At 53.8% G+C, this 27,889-nt stretch overlaps 9 protein-coding genes across 9 annotated transcripts; 7 read left to right on the top strand and 2 right to left on the bottom strand.

The window, feature by feature from the left end:
* Positions 1-126: 126 nt before the first annotated feature.
* On the bottom strand, positions 127-1,885 carry PUNSTDRAFT_73015 (AGC/YANK protein kinase; the record flags this gene model as incomplete). Its single annotated transcript, XM_007386426.1, has 9 exons — positions 127-391; positions 447-580; positions 632-775; positions 833-1,169; positions 1,226-1,331; positions 1,387-1,483; positions 1,548-1,670; positions 1,722-1,799; positions 1,859-1,885. 9 exons carry the CDS (start codon positions 1,883-1,885, stop codon positions 127-129), a joined length of 1,311 nt encoding a protein of 436 aa, XP_007386488.1.
* A 423-nt stretch (positions 1,886-2,308) lies between these two features.
* On the top strand, positions 2,309-3,040 carry PUNSTDRAFT_72980 (guanylate kinase; the record flags this gene model as incomplete). The annotated part of the gene is made up of 3 exons (XM_007386425.1): positions 2,309-2,432; positions 2,498-2,700; positions 2,753-3,040. The coding sequence occupies 3 exons, from the start codon at positions 2,309-2,311 to the stop codon at positions 3,038-3,040; spliced, it is 615 nt and encodes a 204-aa protein (XP_007386487.1).
* Positions 3,041-3,144: 104 nt separating this feature from the next.
* PUNSTDRAFT_73275 (DUF1640-domain-containing protein) lies at positions 3,145-3,900 on the bottom strand (the record flags this gene model as incomplete). The annotated part of the gene is made up of 4 exons (XM_007386424.1): positions 3,145-3,194; positions 3,251-3,281; positions 3,333-3,632; positions 3,691-3,900. The coding sequence occupies 4 exons, from the start codon at positions 3,898-3,900 to the stop codon at positions 3,145-3,147; spliced, it is 591 nt and encodes a 196-aa protein (XP_007386486.1).
* A 278-nt stretch (positions 3,901-4,178) lies between these two features.
* PUNSTDRAFT_106158 (Mak16 protein) lies at positions 4,179-5,571 on the top strand. Its single transcript, XM_007386423.1, has 6 exons — positions 4,179-4,272; positions 4,329-4,438; positions 4,487-4,590; positions 4,644-4,756; positions 4,810-5,333; positions 5,388-5,571. Exons 1-6 carry the CDS (start codon positions 4,211-4,213, stop codon positions 5,465-5,467), a joined length of 993 nt encoding a protein of 330 aa, XP_007386485.1. The 5' UTR covers positions 4,179-4,210; the 3' UTR covers positions 5,468-5,571.
* A 206-nt stretch (positions 5,572-5,777) lies between these two features.
* PUNSTDRAFT_54314 (uncharacterized protein) lies at positions 5,778-7,269 on the top strand. The gene is made up of 6 exons (XM_007386422.1): positions 5,778-6,095; positions 6,146-6,273; positions 6,330-6,426; positions 6,479-6,784; positions 6,837-7,061; positions 7,118-7,269. The coding sequence occupies exons 1-6, from the start codon at positions 6,081-6,083 to the stop codon at positions 7,223-7,225; spliced, it is 879 nt and encodes a 292-aa protein (XP_007386484.1). The 5' UTR covers positions 5,778-6,080; the 3' UTR covers positions 7,226-7,269.
* A 291-nt stretch (positions 7,270-7,560) lies between these two features.
* Positions 7,561-9,116, top strand: PUNSTDRAFT_106153 (UAA transporter). The gene is made up of 7 exons (XM_007386421.1): positions 7,561-7,759; positions 7,814-7,860; positions 7,912-8,154; positions 8,210-8,274; positions 8,328-8,543; positions 8,601-8,765; positions 8,813-9,116. Exons 1-7 carry the CDS (start codon positions 7,710-7,712, stop codon positions 8,990-8,992), a joined length of 966 nt encoding a protein of 321 aa, XP_007386483.1. The 5' UTR covers positions 7,561-7,709; the 3' UTR covers positions 8,993-9,116.
* Positions 9,117-9,660: 544 nt separating this feature from the next.
* PUNSTDRAFT_73646 (uncharacterized protein) lies at positions 9,661-11,222 on the top strand (the record flags this gene model as incomplete). The annotated part of the gene is made up of 5 exons (XM_007386420.1): positions 9,661-9,869; positions 9,925-10,018; positions 10,074-10,271; positions 10,315-10,450; positions 10,510-11,222. 5 exons carry the CDS (start codon positions 9,661-9,663, stop codon positions 11,220-11,222), a joined length of 1,350 nt encoding a protein of 449 aa, XP_007386482.1.
* A 4,408-nt stretch (positions 11,223-15,630) lies between these two features.
* Positions 15,631-21,841, top strand: PUNSTDRAFT_136811 (uncharacterized protein; the record flags this gene model as incomplete). Its single annotated transcript, XM_007386419.1, has 6 exons — positions 15,631-16,650; positions 16,697-17,089; positions 17,153-17,671; positions 19,382-19,483; positions 20,776-20,880; positions 20,939-21,841. 6 exons carry the CDS (start codon positions 15,631-15,633, stop codon positions 21,839-21,841), a joined length of 3,042 nt encoding a protein of 1,013 aa, XP_007386481.1.
* A 4,698-nt stretch (positions 21,842-26,539) lies between these two features.
* On the top strand, positions 26,540-27,348 carry PUNSTDRAFT_136808 (uncharacterized protein; the record flags this gene model as incomplete). Its single annotated transcript, XM_007386418.1, has 3 exons — positions 26,540-26,650; positions 26,866-26,982; positions 27,034-27,348. 3 exons carry the CDS (start codon positions 26,540-26,542, stop codon positions 27,346-27,348), a joined length of 543 nt encoding a protein of 180 aa, XP_007386480.1.
* Positions 27,349-27,889: the final 541 nt, after the last annotated feature.

Genomic DNA, 27,889 nt, shown 5'->3' with positions numbered 1-27,889 from the left:
ACAGAGGAGAGGAAGTTCCAAAGTACATACATCACCCTACCATCCGTCGTCATTCAGATTGAAGTTCCAAGGATTCTCGTGTAAAAGGGCTCACAAGAAAGATGCAAATCAAACTACGAGAGAAGGCTACTGATTCCGATAGTCCTTCTCGGACATCATCTTCGACATCGGAATACCGCCGTACCTCTCCGTCTCGCCGTATTCGTGCGGCGCGCCTTCGGTATCGATACCAGCGACATGGGCTTGTGCTTCGGCGTATGGGTCGTTACCGGGCGTGACGGGACGAGAAGAGTTGGGACCTGACGACGAAGTGGCGGTCATGGTGGATACAATCTGATTCTGAGGGTAGTAGGATCGTCGGTGCATCTTCTTGAAGTCGTAATTCGTGAACCTAAAGACTTCAATGAGCAGCCGCAATTGCAATTGTCAGGGGCCTAAGAGCGCACTGTTCTTCCATTTGTCGCATCTCAGTACTGAGGTTGCTGATATCTTGCTCCTTTCGTCGCTTCGCCTTGAGAGGATTATCCTCCAGCAGCAGCTCTTCGAGTTCATGTGAAGCGTCGAAATTCGCCTTGCGCGACTAAATATGACGTTAGCTATCAGTGACGCGCTGAACACAAGAGGCACTGACATCGGGTATAAAGGGGGACGTTTGAGTCTTGGTTTCTAGCGTTTCCCAGTCGATTGTCCGGAACCAAGGATGTTGTCGAATGTCGCGGAAGCCCTCGCCGTGAGGCTTGCAACCGAGCCGCTTCGTTGTGTCGCGCTCGAGCAACTACGCAAACAAACGAGGTGTCAGTCTAGGTACATAGTGGGGACCACCATAACTCACCCGCTGCAGCGCCTGTATACCTGCCCGAGAGCATTTCTGCTCCGCATCCTCCGGAAATCTCAACGAGTCCTTGCCGATGCTCATCGTAAGCTCACTGTTCGTCCTTCCTCTGAATGGACGCCGTCCGAATATCAATTCATAGGCACAGACGCCAAGTGACCACCAGTCGATGGTGTAGGTATATCCGCGCTTGGCGAGGATTTCAGGTGCCATGTAGGCCATGGAGCCAGCAACTCCAGTAAGCATGCGCCGCTCGGAGTAGTGGACAGCGATGTTGAAGTCGGTGAGATGGGCATGGCCAGCCTCATCAAGCAGGATGTTGTCCGGTTTGATATCGCTGGACAGAATCGCGGGTGAGCTGCTGTGGCACGCAAAAACGGGGTGAAACTGCACCGATGTATTATGCGCTTCTCGTGGAGAAAGGCGAGAGCAGAAGCCAGTTCGGCAACGTAGAATCGCACAGTATCTTCGGATAAGTGGCCCAGCCTTTCGAGATGAACTAATGTGAAGGAAGAGTTAAATACTGAGCATCATATCTGGACGTGGACACGAACATCGCAGGTCTCCCCCAAGCATCAAGTCGAGGACAAAGAAGCAGTTTTCGTCATCTTGAAACGCATATCGCAAGTTGACGACGAATGGATGGTCGATCTGGCCGACCAAACGCAGAACATCAGGAACGGATGTGCAGGCAGTCGGTGAAGCATATGCGAACCTCCTCGAGGAGACGCCGCTCTTGGATGATGTTGGCAACAGCCTTCATCTTGACACATTTCGCTTTGTTGATGTACTTAAGAGCATAGAGCTCGCGTGTCTGTTTATGCTGGACGACGCGGACCTGCGAACATACCGTCAGCAATGGCGCATGCAGACGCGCTGCCGTACGGACCTTGCCAAAGGCACCCTTCCCAACGCATCGTAGGAGGACGAAATGGAAAAGGTTGACTTCTCCGTCAAAGTCGATTGGCTAGCGTGACACAGGATCGGTCAGAAGTACGAAGGAAGCGGGGCCAGGGATGCATATACCGTAGGCCGGCAACAGAGAGCACCCATAGCAGTAGTCCGTGGAGGTCAGAGAACAGAAATAGAAATGAGCGGGTCCCTTGGCTGGTGGGGAAAGACAACAGCGGCGGTGGTCGCCAGCCTGGGACGACGGAGGGATTGAGGACGTCGTAAATCGGTTAGCGACGCGGAGGGGGAAGGAGAGATAGACCCCGGAGACCAGTCCCTATCTCCCACTTCATATCCCCACGCTCTCACGCATTCAGCATTGATGTAATGCTTACAGCCAATAAGAAGCGACTTGCGCTCCCACACGCTTAACCTGCAAGGCACCGCCGGGGTCCCGCCATCACGGATCGTGCCACTGACTGCCCCAGTGCCAGCGCCAGTGCCAGTAGTGCCAGTGCCATTGACGCTGGTTTGCCTGCTTTGCTGCCGCCATCGCGCGCGACGACCACACCGTCTGCAACAGCGATGAGCCCACTTCCCGACTTTCTGCGTCCGCTCGTGATCTCCGGGCCCTCTGGTGTGGGAAAGAGCACCCTCCTCCGCCGCCTCTTCACTTCCTATCCCCACAAGTTCGGCTTCAGCGTGTCCCGTCAGTCTCTTTCCCGATGTGGGAGGGATCCACAACATCAGCACGCGTCTGAAGCTCCTCTCTAGACACCACCCGCTCTCCGCGGCCGGGAGAGCAAGAAGGGAAGGACTACCATTTTGTCACCAAGGATCGCTTCAAGGAGCTCATTGGCCAGGGCGCCTTCATCGAATACGCCGAGTTCTCGGGAAACTTCTACGGCACCAGCTTCATGGCCGTGCGCGAGGTCTCGCAAGGTGGGCGCCGTTGCATATTGGACATCGAGGCTCAGGTTCGTTCCTTCGTATAATATCCGACGCGTTGGCTCATGCGTGCGATTGCAGGGTGTCCGTCAGATAAAGCAAACGGATTTGAATCCTGTCTATCTTTTCATCTCGCCACCATCTTTGGCCGCGCTGCGATCACGGCTTACAGGTCGTGGGACCGATGACGAAGCTGCCGTGGCCAAGCGTCTTGCTACTGCGCTGAAAGAGATCGACTACGCGAAGCAGCCGGGCGTTCACGACCTTGTCATTGTCAATGATGATCTTGATAGGGCCTACAGCCTGCTTGAGAAGGTTGCGCTGGGGGAACAGGTGGATGGTGATACTTTGCCGCCACTGGACGATTGAGCACCGAAGATCGCCGGGATAGACCATGGTGCTGTAGATAGTAACGGGTGGAGGAATTAATATTATACAGTAATCCAAGGAAGCGTGTACGAGTGCGACCAGCGCTATAATCTGAATCGGAGGTACGCCATGAGAAGGGCACTGCAACCGGTAACTGTCGAATGTAAGCTTGAGCTTGGGAATCATGGAACCTGCAGCGGTATCGCTCACCAAAACCGACAAGGTATTGCAGCGTCGTCGCCTGTAGTGGTGGCCGTCAGCTGTGTACCAGTCATCGTCTGGAGCGGCTTACCTTGCTGTTCTGAATACCAGCTCTTACACTCGCGATCTCGCCCTCGATGCGCGTGTCAACCTCCTTGATCTTCAGTTCCTGCCCGCTACTCTCCTCTCGCATGCGCCCCTTCTCTAGATTGAGATCGAGTCGTACTCCCGACTGTGTACGTGTTATCTCGTCGCGAAGGCGTTGCTTCAACTTCTCGACGTCGGCAACTAGGCGCTCATTCTCCGCTTTCAGCTGGGCCAAGTCGTTCCGCTCCGACAGTTGAAGTTCGGACTTCAGCTGGGCAAAATCGACTTGTTGCGTGTATAGGTGCTGAGGGGGTTCTCAAACGGATCGTGGAAGCACTGGGCTAAGTTTGTGCAGTACTGACCTTCTCTTGTTCGGCCTTCGTGACCATATTACTCGTCATGTTCCGCACGCTTTCATCAATGACTTCGGCCATGGCACTCATGATCCCCTCCGCCTGTGCCCGATTCAACCCTTCTCGCTCCAATCTCTGCACAAAATGATGGGTATCGAAGTGAAAATCGGAGCGCGACGGTGTGCTATGAAAGTTCCGGTCCCGAATAGCTCGCGACATGCGAACATCGGGTTGAAGCCATGCAGCAGTGGGAAGCAAGGATGAATTTCGTGCGGTGGATTGATTATATATTCCAGTTAGGCGGGAGGCAAAGCACTGGGCAGAGCGTGGTGAAGGAGCGAGCATGGCCGAGCCAGGGCAACAAACCGGATAGCGGAGCAGAAGTGTCAGACAGTTCAAGGCTGTTCAAGGTATAGGTCAGATCAGAAAGTGTGCTGATGTAAGCTGAAGTAATGAGAATCCAATTGCTCGAGATTTTGTGCACTGCAGCCACCACACTTGCCCGTCCGTTCTGGTTATTCGCCACGCCATGCAGAGCGACGACGTGATCTGGTCGGTCATTAATACTCAGTTCTGCTCCTACAAAGTCAAGCAAGTACAGCGCTCCTATGTGATGTAAAGCAGCTGATGGACGGTGTATATCACAGGTCGACAACCCAAAATTTCTGCCGTAACGAGTACAACGTCACTGGACTCTGCACCAGGCAATCGTGCCCTTTAGCAAACTCCAGATATGCCACTGTGAGGGAGAAAGAGGGTGCGCTGTACCTGGATCATCGGCATTGCAGAACTGACAACGCCCTAGGTGTACTATACCTGTACGTGAAGACGATTGAGCGAGCGCATAGTCCAGCGCACATGTGGGAGAAGATAAAACTGTCGAATAATTACTCGAAGGCATTAGAACAGGCACGTTCTCCACCGTTTGGAAATTCCTGGATGTAGAACTTATCCCGGACCAGATTGACAAGGAACTCATACATTGGCCGAACTTTTTCATTCACAAATGTAAACAGAGGATCACGAAGATCACTCAGTATTTGATCAAGATGAGGAGGATGCGATTACGACAACAGTACGCGCATTCACGTCGACCAACTCACGGCTGCATGTTGACCTCTCGCCCAGGCCCAAGCTCATCGGCGTGAAAAAGAAGCTTGATCGGCGAGAAGCCGTCCGGGAACGTAAAGCGCTATCTGCTGCACATCTCGAGCGTTCAATAGAGAAAGAGCTCATCGAGCGACTGAAGTCGAAGGCTTACGGAGACGCACCCCTGAACGTGAACGAGGCCGTCTGGCAGGCCGTCCTGGACCAAGAGAAGAAAGGAAAAGACAAAGTGCAAGGGGAGCTTGAGGAAATGGTGGACGACGAGACGGACGAAGACGAGGACGCGAACGAAGAGTTTGAAGAGGAGGAGGAAGGGTGGGGGGAGAGAGAATTCGTCAGCGATATAAGCGGAGATGAAGACGACTCCGGCGGCGGTTTCAGCGATATGGAGGATGTGGAGGATGATGACGAGGACGAGAGCGAGGACGACGAGGATGAGAGCGATGACGAGGATGCTCCAGTACCGAAGGGGAAGACGACCCTCGGCAAGCGGAAAAAACAGGACTCTAAATCTGCTCGAAAGCGTCCGCCGAAGAAAACCCACCGTACGTGCTTGCCTGGCTACTATGTTATTCGAAACTGAATCTTCATTTACCCAGGCGGTCCGAGAGTGGAAGTCGAGTACGAACAGGAATACGAGTCCGTACCCATTTCCAAGGCTGCGCTGTCAGAATGGTGACAGTCCAAGGGCTCGCGACTTGTTGATACCCTTGAATATATTGCTGGCATGTCCTGTGCCATCCTGTGTCACGCATCATTGTATGATCACGTATTTTACTTGCCGGTACTGAGACGGTGCGGTCGGCTGCTTCAGCTCACGAAAACCGTTGAGCTACCTGGCGCGCTGTCGCCTGCACGAATGGCATACCGGAAGCGGCTGTTCCGCTACCGGGACCACGTCGGCAATCTACCTACTACCATACCTTTGCCCCTGCCGCGAGACTGGAATCGAGATGTTCGAGCACAGCCACTTGTGCGCTGGTTGGTCTGCGACGCTGCAATGTCCGCTTTCAGCTCGTTCAATAACCCTTACAACGCGGACTCTCCTAGTTCAAGGCCATCATTCAGCCACTCGTCTTCGCAACATGGTCAGCCATCTATGCACTCATCTGGTAGTTTCGCGGTTGCCGGCATGTCTTCATCCTCAAGCCACACCCATCAACCTTCGTGGTCGGTGAGCGGTGCGACGGATACATTTGCGCCGAGCCGATCGCAGTACCAGCCTGGATATTTGATGGTGTGTATTCTTTGAAGACCTTCTCAGACGAAATGACCATTTATCTCGCCAGTCGATGTCACAAACCGAGGTGAATTTGTTTCTCGATGCCGCAAACGCGTATCTGACACTTCCCCTTAGGATAATACCCAAACAAGCCAACGGCACGAACAACTTCCGATTGTGCCCACCAAGGCCAAGATGAACAGCGCTCTCGGAAGAGGCACCGCTTCGGAGTTCGGGATGGAGTCGATGTTCCAATCATCGAGGTGAGCGGGCATTTGTGACGACCTTCTTTACGGTCAATGATATCAGTTACGCTTAGGACACAACACCAAAGTCTCGCAGATGAAGATGCACCGCCGACAACTTCCGTCAATGATTTCATGAATGCGCTGCAGAGTAACCCCAGCAATTCGAACGTACGTACACCGGATCTGGTGCTCACGAGTGGTCGCTGATGCGTCATCCCAGTCTCTTTCCCTGTCGAAATACTCGACAAGTCCCTTCGGTTCAACCCGGGCAACGGATACCTCAACCTCTCAGCCAAATACACAAAAGGACCCCGTATATGTCATCGTTTTCGGATACCCTCCTGATAAATATTCCACGACCGTTTCGTATTTTTCCTCTTTGGGCGCATGCACAGCTCCAGATCCATCCACGGAAATAAGCAACTGCTTTCGTATCGGATATCCAGGTGCTGCGGAAGCCATGCGGGCCGTGAGGAAGAGCGGAGAGGTCCTTGGCGGGAGTTGGATGGTGGGTGTTAAATGGGCTGTAAGTCTTCACCTGAGCTCGTTCATGATACCTGGTAGTGACAAGCTGTTAGGATCCTGCTCAAGCCGAGACACTACTCGGGCAGTCCGTGCGGTCTGGGGTGACTTGGTCACCGCCTCCCCCTACAGGGGCACCTGATGAGATGGCTGTTGATTCGCCTTTACCTCCAAGTAGCCCCAGCAGTCGGGCTTTGGTCACGCAGACACTCACTGTAGGAACTCCTGTCAGATTGGCCCCTTCGGCAGCTGCTTTCAAGAAGCCCGGTACGCCAGCGGCTGTGGGTGATTTCGTTCTCTGTCGCAGGAGTATTTGCCGACTAACTTTTGAAACCAGAATACGCCCGGTGCCATCGGTGGGCCGGCGACGGCGGCGGCGCAGGCCAATGCGAGCCCAAACAAGAGTATGCTTGGGCAAGTTTCCGACTTAATCTTCGGCTGGTAGTGCTATCAATCGATTGTACCCTTTATGCATTACTCAAATGCACCAATGATATGCACTGTTGTTATGCGTCGACATGAGCTTAGGTTGCGGCCAATGTGAAAGTGGAAAAGCGCTTGATGAGAACCACGCATACGTGGTTGGGACGCCGATTTCACCGTCCGCGCGCGTCGGGTTTCCCTTCTCGCCTTCAAGTCTGCACTGTCTGTGACTTGCGCTCGTTAGATTCTCCGCCTGCGAAAGCTAGATCTCCCCTACATATACGCAGGGCTACACGCCCTCACGCATCAGGCTGAAGGACCCCGTCTTGCGTTTGGTCTGAATGGAAACGCGCCGCAGGAAGATTCGCCAAACATCTCTAGCGGCATCCGAGTCCCCCGTAGAAGAGATCAGCTTCAGCTATGAGCCCTCCTCTAGGTCGACTACTCCAGCGAACGCCAAAGATGAGAAGTCGGCTAGCAAGACCCCCGCGCCATTTGAGCCTACGATGCTAGACTACGTATGGCCGCTTTCATTGGTTTTTGGCGGATGCTGCACGTACGTAGCTGCCTTTCTGCGCTCGCTCTCCCTACGTATTCATATCGGATCAAGGAATGCCTGGGCATACGAGGAACTTCTCCTGATCAATCCAAGTATCGGTGCGCGATGCCTGCCATTCTGTGGTAGCTCTGCGGGCTGACGGATGGTAGGCGTAACCATCACATTTGCACAGATGGCATTCATTACTCTACAGCTCCTGCCTTCTTTCGTCGAATATCCATCCGCCCGCCAAGGCTCGCTGGTATCTATGCTTCCTCGACTGAAGCCTCGTCGCGTCCCTCTACGACATTGGGCGCTGCAAGTGACCATATTTATCGCCGGCGCATTGATGAATAACAAAGCACTGGCGTATCGCGTGCCCTTCACGCTTCAAATATTGTTTCGCTCGGCAGGTATGAGATCTAGTCACGTTTCACTCACGAGTCCTCACCGAGCGGTTCTGTACAGGCATGGCGGTTGCGATGCTTCTGAACTGGCTCTTTTTGAAGGCAAAATATACGCCAAAGCAAATCGTACGCACGAAACACATGATACTATGACGGTCCTCCTACTCACCTCCCGTCAGGGTGCCGTTGCCTTGATATCGATAGGTGTCATCCTCGCCACACTTTCGAAGCCTGGATCTCCTTCTAAGGATCATATGCACTACAGTCCTCAGGAGTATACCCTAGGCATCGCCTTGCTTACCATCGCGCTCTTCCTGACCGGGTTCCAGGGCATCTTCCAGTTCTATGTCTTCGAAAAGTACGGGCCGTGGTGGAAGGAAGGGATGTTTTACACTGTCAGTGCATAAGGCATTCACACTACGGAGACAACTGATTCACCTTCGGTGATCCAGCATCTCATGTCCCTACCTATCTTCGTCCTGTATCGACAAGAGATTCGGAGCGGGCTAGCCAGCCTTTCGAAGTCACCCCTTGGTGCTATAGTCCCATATGCCATCCTGGGCGGCAACCTGGCGTCCCAGCTGGCCTGCACATCGGGGGTGCATCAATTAGGCTCGGTACGTGCATGCACCCGTTATACGTGTCCAAAGCTGACTCCGGTCAGACGTACCGTTTGTCGCCTGTATCGACAAACCTGGTAACCACCGCCCGCAAAGCGATCTCACTCTGCTTCTCGATGTGGTGGTTTGGCAATGGGTGGAACGCCCAACTAATGCTAGGCGCGGCTCTGGTGTTCATCGGAAGCATGATCTACACGGCCACCAGCGGCGACCCGCCGAGATAACGCTGCAAGATGTTGGGGCGAACGTGTTGCACACAAGTAACGTTACAAACTATATGATACAAGTTTAGACGGGCTTTGCACTTTGGTCTGTCCGACAGACCGAAATCAGACAATATTGTAACCGTGCAGTTGTCTTCGTACCTCTTTTACTACGGTCGTGCGCATACCAAGGACTCAGCCAAGATTGGTGGGTCGCCCTCTGACAACGGTGAGGTCCAGTGCGCGGGGACGAGTGGGCGGGCTTACCCCACTCGGCTGTTTGATGTCGGGTCTTCATCCATTGGTTTCCCCTCCGCTCGCTTTCGAATCGCCTCCTCCAGCTTGTCCTGCTTGATGTCGGAACTGGGCTCAATTGGAGCACCCTGATCATTATCAGGGTAGCCAGAAGATTTGCTCTTGAAAGGCGGAGAGTTGTTGGGTGTCTGGTAGCTCCAACTTGCTCCGGAGAACTGTTTGTTGTCTTGGACACGCGCAGCGCAAGTAGAGTGAACAAGGCGCCGAGGTGCACGCATGAGTTGTGCGCGTAGTATGGTCGAAATCATTGTTGAAGCTGAAGCTTGGTGGGGAGCGCGGGGTGGCCTCTCTTTCCTCTGACGTCAGTAGTTGCATGCAGATGGGGCCGGATGCGGTATGTGGCACAAGGAGCGCGTCGCTCGCGGTCTGCGCTCATGAACTCGCCAGAGAATAGCCCGGCATGCCTCTCATATCTGACCATATACAATCCCTCGCTCAAGCCCCTTCATCTCGTTGAGCCCGGAGACGAGGATGCACAGGAACAGGCCCACATCGTCTTCTACACGTCCCGTGAAAGGGCTGTATCTCGCGACAAGCTTCTGAGGCAGATAGGACTTGCCAAAGCCCTTGTTAGTTTCGCTGAGTAAGATCTGTCCTAGAGGGACTTGCATGCCAACGTAGCTTACCACCAATGACAGTGCGTTTGGCGCCCATGCTCAAGCGACCGATGTGCACTCGCAAGGGCGTCGCATGGTGACGATCTCTCCTGAACATGGGTTCTGGATCCATGCCGTGAGCCATTTTCCTGGAGCTCGTATGCAATCTTACTCATATTGATGTCTGCAAGTGTCTTGAATTGAGGAAAAGGGCGCGCTCCGTTATACAACGCAAGCAGCCACAGGCGAAAGGCAAAGCACAGGCTACAGTGCAGGAAACGGAGAAGTCTCAAGTACAAACCGTCTTAGACTACGACGAGAGCTCCGTTAACGATATCGCGGTCAAGGCGCAGCTTCAGAGAGGTTACGAAGAGTTGAAGGCGAGCTCAGTGTCCAGCCCTCATGATCAGCGTCTGAACCTATTCATTACAGATTCGCCATGGTTCCTTCACTTCCACCCTGGATACACTGGGGCAGGAAGCACTCGCTCTTCAGCTGGAGCGCTTTTTCACTGTTTGGGCGTGGAGCTGGGATGTTGAAGCCGCCGTTGACTTCGCGGATCACCTAGGTGCGCTCGTACTGCATCACTGGCACTGATTGCATAATTTATCCCCGAAATCCACTCAGGTATCCGCCTCCATCCTTACCACCGCGAGGTATCGCCCAAGCTTGAAATCCTTGCCGAAACCCTTCCGGACAACTATGCGCCGTGCCTGCTTTTGCCACCCTACATTATCCCTTCCACGCGTTACATCGATCATGCTTACCCTATTGCCCTACCAAGACACCTTATGCACCGTCTTGCGGCGATCACCCAACGCTCCACGGCTCGAGGCCCAACTGAAGATCATGAGCAACAACTTGACGACAACGGACTGTCCGGATCGTCACCTCCACCGCTATCTTCAGCAAGAACTGAGATGGCAGCACCTGCGGCTGGTGGCGGCGGAAGGGGTATGTTATCAATACCGACCATTGGAATCGGCATGGACGCCATCGACGTACGCAAGTGGAGCTGGCCTGGGTACCTCACGTTTAGTAAAGGCCGAGGCTCAAAACCACAGGTGCAGACGGGACTGGCGAAAGAATATGAGGACGGTCAAAGGGATACTACATCAAGTAGGATGATTGTACAACAGCACAGGTTGGATGGACCGTCGCTTCAGGAGGTGATGGAATCCAGCCATATGCAGGTCCATGCCAGCGGTCAGCAGGTGCACATGCCAGGCCTCGGACGTCCTGGATCGCCGGCCCTCTCGCACGAGGATCGCAACGAGCATCCTGGGCCACTGCTCACTGATGGTAAGCTAAGAACATTGCCCTTGTTACATCCGCTATGAATCCACAAAACTTGCAGGACTGAAAGAAACTACCGCATCAAATGTGGACTTTGCCATGGCTACGGAAAACACAGATTCTGCATCAGCTTCACAGCTTACAGTGCATATTCAAATTTGGACAGGTTCGGATATGATGCACACTGTGAATGTGCCATTACCCATCCTACAGGTATGTACAGTTTACCATACACGTGATAATGTGCATTGTATGATATTGCCTACTAGTTTGGCAGTGCAATGCTATTTCTTGCAACTGACATGGATGGGGCACCAGCCATTGATCTTTCTACCGCTACTGAACAGTTTTTGGAGATATGCAGGGATATCAATCAGCTTGTAGCTGAGCATGAGTGAGTTTCATGTCCTAGTTATGGGTAAATCCTAGCTGATGACAATGCCACATAGACTCAGCCAGGTGACAGTGGATAATGTTCTGCAAGCAGAGGATCAGTATGTTAGAGTTAGCCATGAGGGCCTCCTGATTGGCAATAACTTCACATCAACATCGGATCAATTTTTGCAAGCTCAGGCAATGTTCTCAAGGTACGGCAATCATGTGCTACTGTGGTTTGCTTTGTTGACAAGAGTATATTCAGATACTCCGACTTTGTGATATCTGAAAATTTCTTACGTGGCCAAACACCCCAGAATTGGCATGTAGTCAGGGTCATGCACAATGGTAATGCTAGAGAGGCGGAATACTTAGAAGTTCAGAGGCAGGAGATGAGCCTATCTGATGTAGATAATATACTGTTGAGTTCTTATAAGATCATATGATCATGTTCATAGTCCTACATCTGCCAAAAATTCCATTGCTATTGTACATATCACTTTTATCTTATACTAGCATAATTATGATTAGTGCATCTGTATACAGTGCTGGACAAGCAAACATGATGTCAGGGTACGTGCTGGACCTCCTAGGAGCAGTGTGGATCCCTTGGGACGGCGGCAGAGATGCTGTCGCACAAGGCAGGGAAGCAACTGAGTACATATACGAAGGTACAAAGGAAATACACATTTTATGAAAACATGGTTTCAAACTTTTCAAGCCAAAATGCAAATATAAATGATGTAGAAATCATGATAAACTTATAAGATTTTTGTTTAAAACTTTTAGCTGTGAAAATGGATTAAAAATCATTAATCTGGTTTAAGATTTCCTCTGTATGAAATCATGAAAAGATACAAAAGTTTTATAAGATTTTTACATCAGTTTTTTGGTCTAAAGATGCAGTCACAGACCCAGTGAGATCTGTGGTCTTGGTCTCCAAGGCTAAACCTGAAGCATGTCAGGCATCCCTACTCGGTGACCACACTCACTACCCTTCTGCCACCGCAAGCTTGTTGAGATTGTGGTGACACCACTGATAGAAGATAATGCTGGCTGCGTGGGATGGCATGCACACAATAATGTTGTTTGTGCAATAGTCGTGGCCGTATGCACAGACCATGCTGCTGACGTAGAAGCTACTGCAGTCCCAGTGTATGCTGTAGAGCTTGATTACCTTGCCATGGGAGGTGCTGATGCAGAGTCCAATGCGGATCTCCTGGGCAACCGGGGCCATCAGGTTCTATACAAACAGGTTGGCAGGGTAGGGAGAAAGTAGAGGGTGACCGGCTCTTCATCAACAAGAGGTGTCACATCAGTAGCTCCTGCATCTGAAAAAAATCCCATGACTATACAGCACTACATAGTCCGATATAGCAACCATAGTTCCATACACAGGGACTTTTTTGTAATATTTCCGGCAGATATAGCTAAGTAAATAGTTTAAGAAATATATCTTGTATATACTTACCTGTTTCCCTCGGAAATAGATAAACTATTTCTTTCTCTATTTCCAGGTGAAATTTACCATCAATTTCCGCCGAAAATAGCGAAATAAATAGAATAACTGTTTCCTTTGCTGAATCCCAAGGATATAAGCAGTAAATATACCCCAGAAATAGCTAACGGGCACTGAGCGGGCGATGAGCAGGCCGACGAGTGCCCGGCTCTCAGGCTGAACCACACCTTTGGACTTTGACGGCAGGCGAGGCTCTGGACTGAGGGCCACAAAGAGTGCCCGGCAAGGACCAATGGCCATGCGAGGAGCGGGCGGTGGTGCAGCCACGCAAGCGGGATAGTGCCTGTGCATGAGACAGCGCCTGCTCGGCAAAGACCGGCAGCACACGAGCGGGGCAGCACCCGTGCATGCCCATGTGTGAGACCGCGCCCGCTAACTCGCGCCGGTGGTGTGAGACAATTATGTCATCATCAGGCTCACTTTAGTGTCGCTATGATAGCCAGGAGTTGGTCAGCGCTTCGACGCTGGGGCATCCCGCCTCGGCGCTGTCACGTTCATTGTCGACATGTGTCTCGACGTTGAGTGACCCCGGCATTGACACGGGCCTGGCCCGACCGCGGGGGTTAATTCTGTCGCTGACCTGTCGATTGGCACACTTCGTTCGCCCCGCTGGGCTTACGAGGGCGCTTGGTAGGCTAGCCAGTACCAGACGTCCGTCTGAGGAAGCAGCCGAAAAGCGCTTTCAACGGTTCAGTGGAGTCTGCGACGAGGGTTGTTGTGTCCCGGACACCCATCCCGCCATTCATTGGTGCAGGCGGTGTCGCTGGCCGAGACCCTCATGCAGCCGTACAGAGTACCTGCACCCAGCTCTGCCGTGCGGGGTCGATCTGGCAGTCCAACTGCACCTAACGTGCGAACCGACTACTTCGAAGCCGCTGACCGAGGACGACTTCACCGGATCTTTGAACTGGCAACCATACACGGACCTCGACGCCTGGCTCATTATCTCTGACCTCGACCGTGCCTGGCAGCATATCTCACTTATTCAACCAACCGACACCGACGTGGACGGTTATGGCGTTGTGGGCCACACCTGACCTGTAAGGTGAGCTGGTTTCGTTTCGTCGTGATAACAATAAAATAGCTGACTGATGCGGTCGTAAACAGTACCTTGTAGAAGCCGTTTGCAGTCACCGTTGGCTATAAACCAGATAAGTATCCCTCCCTTTTCTGTAGCATCGCTGAAGTCTGCGCAGGGATAGCGCATGTAAAACCAGAGCAAAGGTGCTAGTTGCCTGCATTCTGGTGTCGGAGCTCCCTGACACGGCTCGACAGTTCTGCTGGGGCTGTCTCGCCGGAAGTGCCGTTGGGTCACAGAGATAGGGTAAGTCCTGTCCTTCACACGAGCAACAAGAGTCTGAAATCGCACCTCGCAGGAAAGGTTCTTCATACCGAGCTCCAGCTGGCCTTGATTGCTGCGATATGTGGAAGTAGGCGCGAAAGTGGTCAGTATCTGTGGGCGACTCGGGCACAATACTAACCGCAACTTTCTTGCTTGAAGGAAGTCACTTCGTCCCATTCTGGAATCAAGCAATGTGTCAGTCTGTTCAGGGTTGCCGTGAAGTAGTCGTAGTCAGTTACATTATTGTGGAACAGAAATGCGTGCAATATCAGCGGATTCACCGCCTCATAATTGCTTTGTGATTAGCTTCTTCGGTGTGAGTGTCAATCATTTGCGGGCGTGCGGCGAAGCTTTTGAGGCAGTGATGAAATCGTCAAGAACACCCTGGCAAGCTGCTATAGGTAATAGCAATCAGCACGAGGTCGTCCATATTTATATCGTCACAGGCTGTCCCATCGCGCTCTGTTTCCCCCAGCCCCTCGCCACAATGCCTTCTGATCTTGCGACTATTCAGTGAGTAGATGTGCTCCAGCCGTGCATCGCAGCTGAGGGGAACTCGTGCTGTAGCAAACATGAGCACCCCAGTCACTCACCAGGCCCCCTCCGCGTCGGAGGACGAGGTTCAGATCATGCTCAGATTTCATCATCCCTACACCAGCAGGTTTGAGCAAGCTCACATTGCACTTCCCCGCAGCGCAGGACAGCAAAACTGTGTTCCATTGGGCCTGCAATTGCACAGCTGGACAGACATATACCCTGACTGGCATTGCGCACCTACAGATTGGGAGCTCCCGTCTGATCCTGTCCATCCTCCCACCGTTCGAACATTTGGTCCCTTCAGTACCCCAGTACGGGGCTCATCCATGATGACCAAGATCAATGCCCTGGATCTGTTCATGTCTGCCGTGCCGGCAGATGGCGGGTCCACCGAAGTCGAGCGGTTGTGCAATCGATACGGACTGGTGCTTCAGGAGGAATTGTGGGACGTGTTCGCCGATGAACGAGTCATCCATTGAACGTCCTTCCACGGTGTGATCCCTTACAATCCTAATCGAAACCTTGGACTGTGCTTCATGCTCCGCGACCCTAGGCAGCTGGCCGATCACCCACTCTTCGCCTCCCTATTCGATATGCCGGTGTACGAACAGACGATCGCCAGAGGCATTCAGAGTTTTTTTTTTTCAGCAGGGCAAAGTTACAGCAGTGGTGGTACATCATGGACGCTTTGGTCAAGACAGAGACCAGCCTTGCCATGCATCCTGCTGCCACACATGCGAGGCTTGCTGGGATCGAATACAAAGAAATGGCAAGGCCCACGGACATGAACATGAGGGTGTCCTTTTCCACTCGCTTGCGTGCCCACACTTTTGCTCAGCGCGAGGTGTCGTACCTGTTTGCCTATCTCCGGTGGCATCTTACCCTGGAGGAAATTCGGGAACATCTCTTGAGGGCGGGCACCTTGACGCCAATATGGATTGATTTGCTGTTCACAACTCCGGTCTTTAGACTCTTCGGGCCTGAGCACGTGGGATTATCGCTGCACTGCAGGAGGCGCGACGAATATCTAATGCCGTTGATCAAAATGGTTTGCGCTTGGGGTCTTCTGATCCAGTTCTGGTGGCCCGTCGACGAGCAGGAATTGGAGATTATGTACATGGTATTGGGGACAGCCGTTCCAGATCATGACACGCATTCCATCACCAGACGAATGACGGATTCCTTTGCCGTATATCGACCGGATGTACGTCCAGAGCAGGAAGGAGACGAAGGCATCCTGTCGATGAACACATTCTTCCGCTGGCACGATGCAGAGGATGCTGTGGCCCTGATGCGTGCCAATTGCCCATCGTGGACTCCGACTGATGAGGAGGTGATCACGGAAGGCCCTGCATGCGACGTGTATCTGTGGGTGCGGGATGGCGATTACCTTGTCAGGCATCTAGTTTCACCTGCATCCGCACACAACGTCCTCCTCGCGTATGATTTTCACCATCTTAGGATCAATCTTCGAAGACGCGAAATCGATGTGTACGGCAGTTGGGGTCTTCCACCTCATAGCGGCCCTCGTCGACCTGCTCCTCCACAGGGCGCGGTGGCGGGCTTTGCCAGCTGTGATCCCGACATCGTCGACGCAGATTATGGTTGGGATGCGGAAGGCGACGCCATGCATGAACCCTTACTCCTGCCTCGGCATCCCAACTGCGGTCAACCGCAATTCGGGTTCACCAGTGAGGAGGTGGACACTTTTTGGTCCGCTTACGAGAAGTATCATGACTCGATAGTGGAGGTCATCGATCGACCATTTCAAGATCCATTCTCGCTATCATTCTCACTTGGTGGATTGCTCGAGAGACTTCACCTGCGGATACAACTACGGCAACACCATCCACTGGCGCGGGGATATGACAAATGGCCCGCTGCAGCCATACGATCTGGACAGGCTGCTTTACATATACGGTGGGAGCAAAACCGCTCCCAATGGCTTGATGTTTGGTCAGGACATCGCGCTGGTTGCCTGGTTGCGCGATTATACACGGTACGTCAAGATCCACACCAGCGTTGCCAACTTGCCGCTGGTGGTTCATGACTGGAACTTCGAGTTCCAATTGAGTCAGGTCGGTGCCGGGCGGTTGACTTGTCACATGATGAAGTTAACGCGCGAATTTGAAGATAATGTGGGTGTTGGTGACGCAAGGAAAATACATCCACCCATCACGGCACTCATGTATGTCTTCCAGCTCCACGATCAATTTCAGGAGGCTGCCCCTTCGGCCTGCTTGATTCTTAAGAGCGCCGTGTCCACAATGCAGGTGGTGCGTTATCTCCAGGATCATCCACCTGTGGAGGGCTGCAATCCGGTCACTGGCTTGGCTCAACACCTCTTGCACAACGGCGTCGCCTGCCAACTGGCATATGTTCGTGACACGTCCAACAACGAGCCGGAGACGCCCAGGCAGTCCACTAGGCACAGCCTGCCGTTCAGAATCCGGGATACATGGCTTGGGAACACGACCGCAAAGGATTTCAGGGCATGGGAATACATCGTCATGGAGTTCTTCAAGATGAAACGCGCAAGGGCGGCATTGATGATGGGTGGTCTGATATGGCGCATCACGTTGGAATATGGCCCCGCCGGCCTGCTTGAGTCTGGGGCAGCAGGGCCCTCTGAAGATCAAAAGGCTTGGGCGGCATTTGCAGTGGATACCAACGGTGCACGATACGTGGACGATATTCTGTCGCCGGAAGAGCAGCACCTGGTATGCAATTTATACGTGGTCATTGATTGTAAGTTAGCGTTTTGTTCTGTTCCATCTCGTTGTTCAACCTTCGCTGCTAGCCGAAGAAGGGAGTTCCAGCCGGCGTGTTCTTGTGTCATGGTTGCCTCAGGGCAATAAGTTTTGGGATCATGGGATATGGACGGAGACCAACGAAGCGTGGTTCCGCGGGCACGTCGCTGGGTGTCGCAGCGGTTCCAAACAGCCACTGCTGTCAGATCAATGGCGAGCTAACCAACAGCCTCGCAATCAGCGTGGGGCTCGCGTGTTCCGTGCATTCAAAGAGATTGCACGAGTGTCCTTGAGTGCGAGGATCCCTCATGCCGCTTCATCCCCCCCTGCTGCAGTTACTGCCCAGGGTCCTGTCACAGCGGGGAGTAGGACACGTCGAGGGCGTGGTAGCGGTGATGCTCTACCCACTTCTCACCCACAGGGGCCTCAGGGAAAGGGAAAAGGCAGGGCGTAAATTTTATTGGAAGTATTTTTATACATTGCAATATGTACATAGAGCACTATTAGAGCCATATCTCTGCTGCAAATCTTTGACAATTCAGCCAGGTCAATCGGTAAAGGGTGAATCTACTGCAAAGTCAGCGTGTCTGGTATTTCGTAAACTGACGCAATGCACTTACTGTTGCATGGCTTCGTCTGCAACCCTCCAGGCTCCTGCTCTCATGTTGACAGGGCTTCTGGGGGTGTGGGCAGATAACCGCATGGCTAAGAGGTCGCCTTTGTATTCGGGACGACATCCTCTAGGCAAGGATTGATTCGCGGGCAGTCTCTTGTGTCTGTTGAAGAATAGTAAAATTCGGTGGACGCGGCTCCTGATTTCGAGATGCACAACGATATCGTGCACATAAGGTTGAACATTGCCAGAATTGAGAACACTTTCCGGTATGGGGTAGCGATGTGACGGTTGATGGTGTCTTTCGCGGACAAGAACGGTCACCCCTCAGGGTGCGGTATTGCTGCCCACGTATAGGCGGCTGCAAATTCGGAGCTCTCTCATCTGTACCTGGGATGAGCGGAAATGCACCATAGAGAAACCAAGCTCACATCTCTGGAAGGCATGATTGCAATGCGGTTGCGGCCCATCTTCCAAGTCTGTGTCTGGGAACGGGAATGACTTGATGTGCTGTGGGGCTGGTTTCCGCATGCTTCATTATATCTGTTTCTAGCAGGGCATAGTGGTCACTGACCACCTTCTCGTGCTGTCTAACACACCCATCATCCTCGAGTCTCCCTTCCCTCATGGATCAGCACGTGTTGGGAGCGTGTTGCGGAGTTCGCATTCTCTGTGCCTGCCTGCGGACCCCCGGATCCGCGTGCACTATTTGATCCAGTTGCGCGTCCCGTGGGATTATCATTATGGATCTCCTGAGCGCACACTCACACCTTGCCGCCTCCAAGTGGCGCAAAAGATATTGCAATATGGACGATCAGGATGTGGAGGACGTCGACATAGACGTGAGTCCATTCGTGACTTGTGTCCCCACCCCATGTACCGTCAAACAACTGTCCTACAGGATCCCGGGACAGATGCTGTGGCTGTTATGCTACGGAAATGGCAAGACACGTGGGACGAGACCCTCAGAGAGCGAGAGATAGCATAGGTGCATATGGTAGCAAGCTTCGACATGATGGTCATGTATTATTCGACCAGTCGTGCCATGCGTACTGACATTTTCACAGGCCCATAAGAAACAGATTGACGAACTAATGAATGTGATAGCTGAGATGTCTGAAGAACCCAATAGGAAGGCTGTCGAAGTCCTAAGCACCCGCATATTGAAAGTAAGTTGTTGGGCCTGGCTACTGGAAACGACCCAACTGTCATGGCACGCCTCCAGTACTCGTCTTTCCCTGTTTCCCCACATTCCCGGGGATGCACCGGAGTGGAGGTCACGTGCGGCGGTGCAAATTCTTGGGAGGCGGAGGTCGCCTTGCTGGCTGTTCGCCTTCTCTCTCATCTGAGGTGGAGCCCCACAGGCTGTTTTTCTCATATCCAATCTATTACTCTTCAGTTTGGCAATGCCTCCTTGGGAGGAGAGGGCTCCGCTCTTCAGTAAACGTCTCTCGTCAATGCGCAAGGATGAACTCCAGAGACTGGCAGAGCATCTTGGAATAAACGGTGAAGGCACGGTCTCAGTTCTCAAGGCCCGCGTCCGGCAGCATCTGCTAGCTGACTTCCGATTCTACAGGGAGCACCCAGATTATAGGGCACTCTTCACCAGACAAGAACTGGCCGATAGCATCGATGAAGCATCAAATGCATCGGCCCCTCCTTCCACGGCATCCGCAGCGACCAAGGGGAACCCGGAGACTCCGAGGGCGGCCAACCTGACAACCGGGCAGAGAGTGAAGTGTCGGAGTCGAGAGAGAGCGATCCAAGGGAAGTCGAGTCGGCAGAAGGGGACACGTCGGCGCCCTCGGACACAGATCCCAACGGAGAAGACGATGGAGTGCAGCTCCCGCCACCCTCAGAGGACCCAGGTGAGGACACTACCTTGCTATGGACATAGGTCTCCCCCCCCTTCCCCTGCGGTCCTTCCACGTCCCGTCCCTTCCCCATTGTCCGTCGAGAGGGGCAATCATAGGATTGCCTCCTTCCCCCGTCTTGCATAGGCAGCAGGTAGACCATAGGGTCATCAGCCGCCCACCCATAGGGGTGTAAGCACTCGGCCATAGGGCCCTTCTTCCCCCTCGGTTTCAGGGTCTACACTCAGCCTGAAGGCCATAGGGCTCAATGCTGATGCTCACACAGATGGTTCACAACCCCCCACCCCACCGACTACCTCATCCCGGAGTGAGCGTACGCTCGTTGGCGACGGGAGCGGACAGTCCAGGCGGCTCGCCAGTTCAGGGAGTCTTCAGTCTTGGGACCACTCCGTAGAACGCCTGAGGAAGAGACCCCGGGAGGATTCACAACGAGGTAGACGGCACGCTCGTCGCTCGCCCTCAAGGAGGAGGAAGAGGCGTCGGAGACATTCGCATAGCCCAAGGAGTCGGGACCAGGAAAGCGAGGATGACGAAGGAGTAAGCTCCTCAGGCAGGCATGGCTGGTCACCCTCATCATCGGAGGACAGGGATTCCTCGTCCGGGTCAGAATCCGACGGATCATCGGCAAGCAGTTCGTTCAGCGTCCAACGAGCAAATCCTGGACGCCCGAGAAGCCGAGTACGGCGCCACGGGTATCATAGGGGTGGCCACCATCGGGCAGCCAGTGGGCCAACACATCTAGTCCAGCAGGTGTCCAGAGGCCCGCGTCGCCCTCAGCTAATCAAGGGCAGACAAGCGAAAGTGGATTGCTACTCGATTCCAGACCCCATTCACAAAAAGTTCCAAGAAGGGTGGACGTCTCACATCCCATTGAACTATCTCACCGACAAAGCCGTCGCCGAATACGGATGCAATACGTCTTCGCTCATGACAGACATGTACGCCGTTGATCCTACCAAAGGTCTCATACAGGCGGAGAAGATCCTTCCGTCGGCCGGCGAGCTGAAGCTGTCGTTTGGCAAATGGTACCAGGCCTGGAAACGCCTGTTACAGCTCATCAAGGTTTACTTCCAAGCGGATTATCCGCGCTGGAAGAAGCACTTCGAGCGAATATGCCGCACGGACGGGGCTACGTCCGAGAACTGGTCCCTATGGCTGGCCTACAATGCAAAAGTCCGGCGACGATGTCACCTGGAAGGGATCGATCCGGGCACGTTCCACAGGAACATTTGGAGGAAGATCGAGCTGGCGTACATCAAAGCCCAAGTTATGGCTTCCCTCCAGCCCTTTCAGACCCAAAACGCGACACGGAGCGCAGGCACGAGAGTGGAACAGGCACCGAAGGCCTCGGCCGGACGAGCGCAGCCATTTGTACCCAAGACCATCGACTCCAGGTGTTTCGTCTGCGGCGGCAAAGGACACAGAGTGTTGTCCTGCAGAGCGGACTCACTCGTCAATGGCCAGCTGCTCGTCCTCATCAGAGGCGACAACCGCACAGTTCGCAATGTCAAAGGGAGGCAGTACTGCTTCTTCTTCAACATGGCGGGAGGATGCTCGAGGAAATACGCCGGTTATTGTCTGAAAGGCGACCATAGATGCTCACTTTGCGGAGGCGTCAACCCCAGAGCGCAGTTGTGCGCCGTCGTCGCCTGAGATATTTCCGATCGTCACCCCATTTGTAGCGCGTCGCTGGGACGAGGCACTCAAGACTTACGGCTTGCAAGACAAGTTCGGCAACATAGTATTTAACATTTTACACGGATTCAACATGGGCGTTACGTCAATAGTTTCAGAATCTTACGATCCTCCTAATCATCGTTCGGCGCTGGAGAATAGCGAAGCCATTGACGCTTATATCATCAAGGAGAGAAGAGCCGGCAGATACACGGGCCCGTTCTCAAAATCGCGGTTGGAGGCGTTGATCGGGCCCTTTTGAATGTCCCCATTGGGGGCAGTCCCGAAAGCAGGAACGGAAGAAATGAGGATGATACAAGACTTCTTGTTTCCCCAGGACGACCCATCACGAGCGTCCGTGAATAGCGAAATAGATACGGACGCCTTCCAATGCGAATGGGGATCGTTTTCTGAAATGGCCTTGTTGGTCATGGACGCCCCACCGGGGATGCAAGTCGCAACCCTAGACGTTGACTCGGCCTTTTGGTGCATTCCAATCTGCCCCGAGCAACAGCGACACTTCTTGGTTCACTGGCGTGACCAATACTGGATAGACCATAACGTGCCGTTCAGTCCAGCCAGTTCCCCGGGCGTGTGGGGGCGCATCGCGGACTGCATGGTGGCTATATACGCAGCAACAGGGGTCGACGCGCTGAAAAAGTGGGTCAATGATTTTGCCTTCTTCCGCTACCCGGTGAGCAGTGACGCAGAAGGGAATTATGTCTACAAGCTCAGTCTTGCGGAGATCGGGGAACTGGCGGACACCTTGGGCTGGCCGTGGAAAGCGTCCAAGATGCACGACTTTGCAACGTGTTTCAGGTACTTGGGGTTCGTGTGGAACCTGACCAAGAAGCGGGTATTGATCCCGGATGACAAGAAGACCCGTTATCTGGGCAGACTGGAGGCATGGAAACCAGGAGCATCCTTTATGAGGAAGGAGGTAGAACGAGTGCTCGGCACCTTGGTAAACTGCAGCTTGGCCGTCCCCGATGGAAGATCGTGGCTGGTTCACATCTCAAAATTTGCAAGCTCCTTCCATCATTCGCTCTCTTGGTTCGCCAGGAAGAAACCCAACGCACACGTACTGGAAGATATCATGTTTTGGACGACACGGCTCCAGCACTCAGACTGCGGCAGCACTTTACTCCAGCCACAAGTCACCTCATCGTGCGCCCTATGGGTAGATGTGTCGACATCGTATAGTGTCGGAGTGGTCATCGATGGCTCGTGGGAGGCATGGTGGTTCTCGTCGGGCTGGAAATCGGACGGCCACGACATAGGTTGGGGGGAGATGGTCGCAGTGGAGTTAGGCCTGAGACTCGCGATCGCAGTCAGGATTTCAGACGCCAAACTGGTGATGAAATCAGATAACCAAGGCGTCATCGGGGCCTTGGAGGCTGGGAAGTCGAGGAACGTAGAGCAGAACCGGGTACTGCAGAGAGTGGTCGCCCTCATGCGCAAACACAACATCTGGGTCATCTCTGAGTACGTGCCGTCAGCAGAACAAGGTGGACGCTCCATCGAGAGGCGTCCCACCGCCAGATTCGCCACGCACAAGCCTGTCCTTCAAACTTCCGCTTTGTATCCGTGATTTAGTTCAGAGTCCGCAGAGTCCCTGAAAGCCTTTATTGGACATGATCCCGTAGAAACTCAATAGAATATGTACGGCACGAATAGAGACCTCCAGCCGCATCAAGCGGGCATGCGCACTTCATCCGCGACCACCACACTTGCCAACAAACTGAATGGGACTAAGGGCCCCAGGCGCAATCCACTCCAGACCATCGACCATTTTGTTCTCCCGGACACGAAGTCTCCGTTAGCGCGGCTACATAATCCAAAGAGCATCAAGTTCTCCCGGAGGACGGAGGCCCATTTGGCGAAGGCCCTACGACATGGATGGGCTCCCTCAACCTTGAAGGGATACAATGGCGCTGTCAATTGGTTCGTGAAGTTTTGCAAAAAAGAGAGAGTTCACCCGCGTTTCTGGCTGCCAGCAGAAGAGCTGGTTCTGTGTGCCTTCGCCGCTTCGAGCGAGGGCATACACGCGGGCAGCACGGCGAGGAACTCGTTGGCGGGTCTCAAGGCATGGCACGTCGCACAGAATGCAGAATGGAAAGGCGGAAAACAGCTGAGCTATGTCCTAAACGGAGTCGAGAACAGGCGGCCAAGTTCCTCGTTCCGCACGCCCCGCCTCCCAGTCAACCGAAACATGCTCCGGATACTGCGTTCCGGTCTTGACCTCTCCGACCACGTCGATATGGCCATTTTCGCGGCCGCGTGCGTGGCCTTCTGGGGCCAGTGTTGTCTGGGGGAGATCCTCCTGGCGTCAACGACTCCAGCGGCCGTTCAAAGGGTTCCCAAGCGCGCCGACTTCGCCATCCCCTCCCCGTCTTCCCCTTCACATATCATCCACCTTCCGTCGACAAAAACGAAGTTCAGTCGAGGAGAAGACGTGGTCATCCTGAGCCAACAGGGATCGTCTGACCCAATCCGGGCTCTCCGCCATCACCTCTATTGGAATGGCCCGTCGAATTCCAGTCACCTCTTCGCCTACAAGACCTCCTTCGGTTCTCGGCCCCTCACTCGAAGATTTTTCATGAGGAGATGCAACGCCATATGGTCTCAGGCCGGACTCCCGAGGTTCACGGGCCACTCCTTCCGAATCGGAGGCACGACCGAGCTTCTGCTGGCAGGCGTTTCGCCCGACATTATCAAGAAAGCCAGCCGGTGGGCCTCAGACGCGTTCCTGCGCTACTGGCGCGTAGTGGAGGGCATTCTCTCCCCTCACATGCAACTCCTTCCCTCGGACAGGCCGCGCCAGTACCGTCGGAGACCACGACAGCAGGTTTCGGGTGAGCCGGGTGCTCGCACTCCGTCTGGTTGTGGTCTGGGCGAGCCGTAGCACTCGCCACCGGCCTACGCCCAAGCCGACAGGCTTTCCCCAGACATCCACGGTGGCTCACCCGGGTGGTTGCACCGCCCGACTGAGGGACCACAGTCCGCCCAAGAGGGGACGCACCGGAGCGGAGGTCACGTGCGGCGGTGCAAATTCTTGGGAGGTGGAGGTCGCCTTGCTGGCTGTTTGCCTTCGCTCTCATCCGAGGTGGAGCCCCACGGGCTGTTTTTCTCGTCCCGCCCTCCTCTCCCTTTATTAACAAGACTAGTTTACACCAGTAGTCGTAGGAACAAAGATGTCTACACCCTGCGGGTGACTATAGCTACGCCGCGCCACATAGCCTCGTGGCCAGTCGCGCGTCTCGAGTCAGGATCGTTGACTACCCAGGTGAGCTTGCCCAGTGGGCCGAGCGGGGCAAGCCGTAGCACTCGCCCCCGGCCTACGCCCAAGCCGACAGGCTTTCCCCAGACATCCACGGTGGCTCACCCGGGTGGTTGCACCGCCCGACTGAGGGACCGCAGTCCGCCCAAGACACACACTCTTTTTACCCTTTCAGGTTTCCTAGGAGCTCCCGGAGGCTCCTTCTATTCTTTCGGGCCTCCTAGGAGCTCCATACGTTCTTCTATCCTTTCGGGCCTCCTAGGGCCTCCACACATTGCGCGGCCTTCCTAGGCCGTTCCACTGGTCACGTGCCGGGCACCCGAGGAGCCTCCCTCTCTCTCATTGGACCATCCCTCATGTTGCTGATGGATTACTCAGCTACTATATAGTCACCTGTCGCATCAGGGAGCAACTCAGACTTGTTCTCTCAGTTGCTTCCCTGCCTTGTGCAACAGGTATGTGTATTCATCTCGTATCTTTGTATATATTCTCAGTTGCTTCCCTGCCTTGTTGTCACGTGTTGATCCAGACCGACCTACGCCGATCCGCTCCGCCGATCGTCACCGATCTACACCGATCTCCTCCGATCCGATCTCCGACCCTTCGCCGACTTCTTCACCAACGCCGATCCCGACTTTCCCGTTTCGGTCGAGGGCGGGATACGCCTATCACATGCACCGAGCCACCGGCGGCTCAACGCCCCGGTGGTTCCAGATCTTGAACGGATTCAACTCCGATTTTCCTGTTTCCTGTTCCCTTTGTCTGACATCATAGCTTCCCTTTGTAGACTTTAGTTTCCCGTCGCTTGCGACGGATCTTTCGGTCCGATCTTTCCGCCTCTTCCGTAGATATGTTCCCTTTGTGTTCCATACGATATCTCTCGTCTCCGTATGTTCCCTTTGTGTGCCGAATGGCACCTCCGATCTCCGACATCTCCGACTTTACCATTGTTCTCTTTTGTACATATAAACCGTCGAACTGTACCGTAGATAGTCAGTTCGAATATCGACTAAGCTTCACTCCATTCCTCCTGCGGACTCAGAGCGCGTAGCAGCCTAGCACACGAGCTTAGGCTTGGTCCGCATCCGATCTCGACTCCACCAACGTTTCCGACTTATCGACTTCACGCCGACGCGTCTCCGACGCGTCTCCGACTCCGCTCCGACTTCACTCTTGAGTTCCTCCCTTCTATTTCATTCTATTCTACGTATATACGTTTCGGACTTCGGTCCTCCGACTCTGTTACCCCTTGCCTGTGTCCGATCTTGACACTTGTGCGACAGCGTCTCCACTGCCGTCCTGGGGGATCCGCGCCGCTCCTAGGAGCTCCAGCGCGTACTCTGACACCAGCGCTGATCTGATGTTAGACCCATAAGGCTCGGGCAACACAGGACAAAATGTTTGAGCTTCTGGTAGAGCGCATGCTCAACCATGGTAATGAAATTCTGAACGAGGTTCTATCCTTTGCGCTCGACGTGCGACGCATGACCAGGGACGCGTACAACAATGTTGGCCACCCATGTTTCCTTGTGCACGCAAATTTGGCGCTGAATCTGTTTCTCAGATCGACCAAGCGCAGGCCATCCTCAAGGAATAGAGCAGGGAGGAGCCATTGGAGGGTTGTGTCAATGAAAGAGTGCTCGAGCTGTTGCAGATCAGGCTTTCAAAGGTCGATTCGCTTGTGCGAGTGGGGTTGGTGATAGGACTGACTTCCTAAATGTAGGAAGAACAGGATCACCATCGTTTGGAGGAGGATATTGCTACCGCCGCAGCACAGCTGGAAGCACGCACGGCGGAATTGAGATTGGTGGAGCTGCAGCAAGAAGAGGCATCCAGAGGAGTGTGTATCATTCACATTGTGCCTCCCACTTGTTGTGATTTCCATCTGCAGATCAAACAGTACAGAAAGGACATCCAGAGTCTGGAAGGTGTGAATGCTCAGTTGCAGCTGCAGCTCACTGCTACCCAACAGAGGAGGCCATCGCGTGTGTCCAAGCGGAACCTATCCTTGCTGGCATTCACCCTCAAACCCACGGCATCGCCGTTGAGAAACCCGTTTGACAAAGATAACAACACGACATCACAACCTGCGCTCACTGGCGCTGCAGGACTTTGGCGAGAAATGACTTTGGAAGAACCTCAACCAATGCAGATCCGCCGCGACAGGGCAAAGAACGAGCGCCTCGTCACCTTGGTCACCCCCTAGACATGGGTATATTATGTGTAACTCTATCAGCAACGTGTTTGACATTATATAGCCTGTTGTGCTTGGTCGAGCCAATATGTCGCCGCGCACTTGGGAGCACCGCGATCCCAGCAGCATGTGAGAGGCCGGTGCTACCATATTGCACCTCCCATCGCAATAAAATACGGCTGGATTGGCGTTTTGTGCTACTTTGTCCTCGTAAAGTGGCCGCCCACCCTCATGTATGCGGTACCCATGATGCAGAGCCTACATACGGATTCTGGGATGCACCGGCGGCGGTCCCGTCGTTAGTCGTGGCCCCAGGCGCCCTACCTGGCCTCCACCATATTACCCTCTTTGCTCGGTTGCCCTCACATTTGAGCGGTATCCCCCGCCTCCAGTACCATCGAAACGTCTCATCGTTGATACCGGCCCTAGGAGAGGAACGTCAGAATCGCGCATTGTACGCAATCGTAGGATCTGGATGATTCTTTGAAAGCTTCTAGCACTGGCTGAACGATCCTGTGGAGGCATAGCCCGGGTCCGGTGGAGCCCGCATCGA

The sequence above is a fragment of the Punctularia strigosozonata genome (assembly GCF_000264995.1).
Source record: "Punctularia strigosozonata HHB-11173 SS5 unplaced genomic scaffold PUNSTscaffold_11, whole genome shotgun sequence".
Classification (NCBI taxonomy): Eukaryota; Fungi; Basidiomycota; class Agaricomycetes; order Corticiales; family Punctulariaceae; genus Punctularia; species Punctularia strigosozonata.
Note: the sequence above shows the minus strand (reverse complement) of the source record. Positions and strands in the feature narration are given on the sequence as shown.